Below are 5,881 nucleotides of genomic sequence, written 5' to 3' on the forward strand. Positions count from 1 at the left end.
AAACCTGTATATTAACAAAGTTTTATATACTTGTGTATAAATATATAAATGTACAGTATTGTTCATGTGTTGCATTTGCATAACATTATAAGCCATTATATATTATGATGTAGTAACACTGTCACATATCCAATACTGTTTTTTCCCCATGAGATGTTCAGTTACACTCTTTTTTCAAATAATGCAGCAAAGCAGTGACAGTCTTATTCCAACCCATCCCAAAGGACTTTTTAAATGAAGTTTATAGTGAATAAGTGTTCATGTTATCACACTGTAGTAACTGGAACCAGATATGTGAACATAGCCAGGGTTTTTTCCTGTGACTTTTTTTTTTTACAATGAGGACAAACTGTTTCTGCTGTTATAAAGTTTGACCTCCATTTGCTTTGCACTGTGCAGTTAGTAGCCCGAGACAGAGGAAATGGAGGGGGTTGGATCTGCAGGATAATTCCCCCCACAGCCAATCATTACAAACCACCAGGACACATGTGAAGCTGTAAACCAATAGCAAGTGACATTGCATTCCATCTCTAAAGTACTTATTGATGAAAGGCTTAATGCTGCAGATACCACACATTATCCGGTGACTGCTTGCTTTCCCAGATAGTGGGGTTTGACAAACAGTGTGTGTGTGTGTGTGTGTTCATGTATTGTGAAATGTATGGCCTTTCGAGATAATTTTAAAATAATATTTAATTAAAATAATATTTAATTATTGATTAAAAAGACAGTGTTGGTAAAAAAAAATATGGGAACTGTATACATAAATACATACTTATGGGTTTGGGGACAACAGATATCCTCACAATGTCTCTATAGTTTAAATATTTTATTGGAAAACTGAACACTCATGACACATTCAAAACATTAAAAGCAGCTAAGATTGGAAGACGTCCATATTAAAATAAGTCCATGAAATAAAATAACAGTGCAGGAAGTGTATCTTTCAGAGTCACAGAATCAGTCCACTGACTGTCCTTTGCCAATATCTTATTTTACCCCCTACAAGTTTAGACTAGATCACTGTACTCACTGCCTCTAATCCTCTTCAAGTGGCATTTCTTCAGCTACAATCTCCTCCTGAGCTACCTCATCTGTTACTGTGTCTTTTTCAACTTCCTCTTCTGGTACTGAGTCTTCTTCTATTACCTCCTCTTCTGCTGCTTCTTCCTCGACTACCTCCTCTGCGCCTAGTTCTTCCTCCACTACCTCCTCTGGTTCTGCCTCTTCTTCAACTACCTCCTCTGCTCCTGCCTCTTCTTCCTGACCAGCATTCTCCAACTCATCATTTTGCAACTGCTCAGTTTGTAATACTGGCTCTGCCCAAGCCTTTTCCACTCCTTCTAACCTGGTATTAGGGTCAGCCAAAGCTTCTATGCTGGCCTGGAGCTCCCCGAGGCTACTTCTTAAACTCCCCAGCTCTTCCTTGAGTGCCTGTCTGGCCTTCTCAGCCACCTGGCTCTGGGCAACTAACGAACTCTCATGAGAGTCATATCTGGAGAGAAAAGCCTCAACTCGGCTCGCCTGCTCTGCAACGGAGTTTGTTAGCACTTCTAGACCTTCTTCCATGACCTTCGATCTGCCCTCCAGGTCGTCTTCCCTTGTCTCCATCTTAGACAGCTGTCCTCTCAGGTCTGTCTGGAGGCTATGCAGGGCCTGGCTGGTGCTTAGCTGCTCATCATGAACACTCTGGATCTGGTCAGACATGGCCTGCACAATGGCCTGCGACGCAGATACTTCCTGCCTCAATGAGCCAGCAGTGGTCTGCACAAGAGATCTGACTGCCTCAATTTCCTCAGACAAGGATGCCACCTCCTTGTTCCTCGTCTGCAGCTCTGAATTGACTGATGTAATCTGTTCTCTGAGAACACCCATGTTGCCCTCTGCCACCTCATTTGCAGTGTGGAGGCCAGCCACAGCAGTTGTGATGGACAAAAGCTCATCTTTGAGATTACCAGGTTTATTCTGCTCTTTTATTCGGAGTTTGAGGTCACTGAGCTGGGCTTGAGCTTCTTCTTGCGCACCAGTGAACTCGGCTACACTGTCGGCGATAGAGCGGCTCAGCTCAGCCAGGCGCACCTCTAGGGTTTTCTCCAGAGAAGAGAAATCATGCTCTCTTGCCTGTCTCACTTCCCGGATGCCCTCAGAGAGGTCGTGAAGGATTTCGTTCTGAAGTTTCTGGAGCACTTCCTCGACCCGTCGTGTCTCTGTTTCTCCTTTTATTATGGCTCGATTAGTGCTTTCCAGTTCACCTTGAGTACGGCCCACTGCAACTTCCAGACTCTCCAGAGAAAACTTCATAGAATTCACCTAAAAAGAGGGATGTAGGTTACATATCACATTTCATTTCGGGCTAGACCAACCCAGGCTATGTACTGTCTAGCCTAGGGTTAGCCATTGGAGGGTTTTTTTTCTCTCTATTTAGTTGTACTTTCAGTTCATCTGTATGGTTGGTTTGTTTCCTTGGCTGTTTGCTGAGTATTGGTACTTCAACAGTATATTACACTAAGTATTATTCTGTCACTTGCTCAGATGGCACTAGAACGTTCTTGTCAGGCACATAATGTACCTGACTTTTTCACTTGTTGTACATCACTCTGGATAAGAGCATCTGCTAAATGCCTTGTAATGTAATTTCACACACATAACATCAGTATAAAAGCTTATATCCTTTAATTTTGACTTTGTGCTGACATTTCTTGTACTATAGATTGTGGAGCATACTGGAAATGAAAAATACTGTTAACAACCTACTCTGTTTCTATTTATTAAATAATGTGCTAATCTATAAATGAAGCATACACAATACCGCCCTTAACCCAAATATAGTTGATCAGCAAGGACACGTCTGACATTTTTACACTGGAACTAAATTGCTAAAGTTGTTAACAAATAAGAAAACCCAAGAGCTTCCGGTTTGTCTAAATTGCATGCCTAAATAATTACACACTCACCACAAGTTACATAATTTGCATCATATCGCCAACTAACAAAGTGTGTCAGAAACTTTCAGAAACCACTTTAGCAAGTTTGACATTTTCAACAACCTGACATGAATGATGTATAGTAAACAAGCGATTTAGACTGGATAGACTGGAGACTACAAGCTTCTATTACTTGCTAGAAACATTGGTCTCGCTTCAAAATGCAAAATGAAGAAGCCAATTGATTTTGATTATGATTTTGACAATATTTGGAATAAAGAGAGAATGGTGCAGATTTCATCTCATCTCATCATCTCTAGCCGCTTTATCCTGTTCTACAGGGTCGCAGGCAAGCTGGAGCCTATCCCAGCTGACTACGGGCGAAAGGCGGGGTACACCCTGGACAAGTCACCAGGTCATCACAGGGCTGACACATAGACAAGACAACCATTCACACCTATGGTCAATTTAGAGTCACCAGTTAACCTAACCTGCATATCTTTGGACTGTAGGGGAAACCAGAGCACCCGGAGAAAACCTATGCGGACACGGGGAGAACATGCAAACTCCACACAGAAAGGCCCTCGCCAGCCACGGGGCTCGAACCCGGACCTTCTTGCTGTGAGGCGACAGCGCTAACCACTACACCACTGTGCCGCCCCCGCAGGTTTCATTTTTGGCTTAATTTTTGGATGAAAAACTTGCTTCTGACAATGTTGAGGTGGCAGTGATGACAGAGAAGGAAGAGGGAGGGTTTCAAACGTCTATCCCAGTGTAAACCAGTCTGAGGTGTTTCCTCTGGCCTGAAGGAATGAATGGATTAGTCAACGAGCTCAGGCATCTCAACATTTTTGGTTTATTCTTACAGTCTTGCACAACCTTTTTGGAAATGTTATATAAAAAAAAAGTCTTCTTCACTTTTTTTTTTTTTTGCCATTGTGGCCTTAAAAGAACTGTGTACAAAATGTTCTTTTCTGCCAGCTCATCAGGGGCTGAAAGGAGGAGGGGGTGTGTGCTCTTTCTCCATTTCCTGAGATATCTTTAACAAGCACTGCAATCTATAATCTGAATAAAACTTTAGTACTCAGTGAAGCATTAAAACAAAGCTTTACTCTACCTGTTGAAGTGCATCTTCTACTTTCTGCAGCACCTCAGAGTTTTTCTGCAGGGCTTCTTCACTTTCAGAGCGGATCTGGTTCACTTCAGTCAACACTTTCTGCAGGTAGAAAGAGGCGAAAGCGGCTCCGGATACTAAAACCAAGTAAGACAGGGCAGACAGGAGCTTTGTGAGCTTTCCTGAGCCCGATCTGGAGTTTGCAGAACTGTCTGCTTTACTGACTTTGGGGCTCTTCTTCGCTGCGTCATCCTGAGGATTAACAGCGGGTTTGTCGTTGGAGTTAGCGCTCTTGGTTTTGTTCTTTGCGGGCATGTTTTTGATCCGGTTCGTTCTGCACACCACCACAGTGCTGTGTGGGATTTGTTACAATGAGTCTATATGGACTGGACTCAGCGTATCACTGAGCGTGTCGTGGCCGCGACTGCAGCCGTGGCACACACTCCGGGTTGCCAGATTGGAAATAAAGTTTGCTGTACAGTGAAAGTTCAACATACCAGTGTCGAGTTTCCTAAAAGCAACGTAGCGCAAAGATCATCGTTAAATGGTAGCGCGAGCAGCACAATGAACACACTCTCTTTCTCCTAGTTCAAGTCAAGTTTATTTGTATAGCGCTTTTAACAATAAACATTGTCGCAAAGCAACTTTACACAATTTGAACGACTTAAAACATGAGCTAATTTTATCCCTAATCTATCTCCAATGAGCACGCCTGTGGCGACGATGGCAAGGAAAAACTCCCTCAGACGACATGAGGAAGAAACCTCGAGAGGAACCAGACCCAAAAGGCATAGGCGGTTTTAAACGGGGGCCAGAAGGGGCCAGTGCCCCTGTAAAATTGCTCCTGGCCCCTGTTGTGGCCCCTGTGCTGAACAGATAATAAGATTTATTAATTTTGACGTGCGCTGGCTCGAAGATCGGAACTGACATGATGGAGTGTTCTACACGGACTCCTTAAAGCGCTACACGCACACTGTTACCTGCAGCAGAAAGACCAGCAGCAGCGCGAATTGTAAACTTCGGACGTGAGTGATAACAGCTGTCACGTCCGAAGTTTTTTGATTGAAAAGCCATCAGATACAGTAGCGTTGACACGTTTCACTGAGCCATATAAAGAAGTATTTTTTGAGCTCTTTAGACTATGCAAAATAGCTGTGGCACTCCCAGTGAGCTCTGCCTCTTGTGAGCGGAGTTTCTCCACTTTGAAACTGGTGAAGACCTACGGTACCTCCGATCCACCATTAGTGAGGAGCGTCTAAGCAATCTTGGTGCGCTCAGCATTGAATCCAGAAGGTCCAAGGCTTTGAACCTTGATGCATTTGTAGATCGTTTCTCAAGGAGTCACAATCGCAGAATCTTGTTGTTGTAGTGTTTCAGCCTGCTGTGAATGCTATAGGGTGATTCTGAGACCACTGTATGTGAATTTATTTTTTCTTTCTATTTTTCCCCCCTGCTGTACATAAAGAAAGAGTGAGATGATGACAGTGTGATTTAGATAAAGATAGTGATTGTACATTCAAGTCTCATGCTGTGAAAAAGAAAATTCATTCATGCTGTGAATTTAAAAAGTGTCATTGGACAGATAAAAGGTTCATTGTATGCAAAAATAGAAATCTTTTTTTTTACAAAAAAGAGAAACATGGTTTTAAGATTTATTGAGCACAATTTATGTTTAGGCTATTGAGACAGAATGTTTATCTCATTGTATTTATGCTCAATGTATTTTGTTTTGGTTTTAAATAAACTAAACAAAACATTTTGAACGCTTAAATATTGCCATGTTTTTTCCTTATGTGCCCCCCTGAAAAAACACTGGCCCCACCTCGGCCCCCCTAGTAATTTT

General features: G+C 42.6%; 1 protein-coding gene across 1 annotated transcript; it reads right to left on the reverse strand.

Annotated features, from left to right (window-relative positions):
* Positions 1–814: 814 nt before the first annotated feature.
* On the reverse strand, positions 815–4,483 carry ckap4 (cytoskeleton associated protein 4). Its single transcript, XM_060903139.1, has 2 exons — positions 4,042–4,483; positions 815–2,310 (listed from the first exon to the last, which is right to left on the reverse strand). The coding sequence occupies exons 1-2, from the start codon at positions 4,351–4,353 to the stop codon at positions 1,039–1,041; spliced, it is 1,584 nt and encodes a 527-aa protein (XP_060759122.1). The 5' UTR covers positions 4,354–4,483; the 3' UTR covers positions 815–1,038.
* Positions 4,484–5,881: the final 1,398 nt, after the last annotated feature.

The sequence above is a fragment of the Neoarius graeffei genome, chromosome 21 (assembly GCF_027579695.1).
Source record: "Neoarius graeffei isolate fNeoGra1 chromosome 21, fNeoGra1.pri, whole genome shotgun sequence".
Classification (NCBI taxonomy): Eukaryota; Metazoa; Chordata; class Actinopteri; order Siluriformes; family Ariidae; genus Neoarius; species Neoarius graeffei.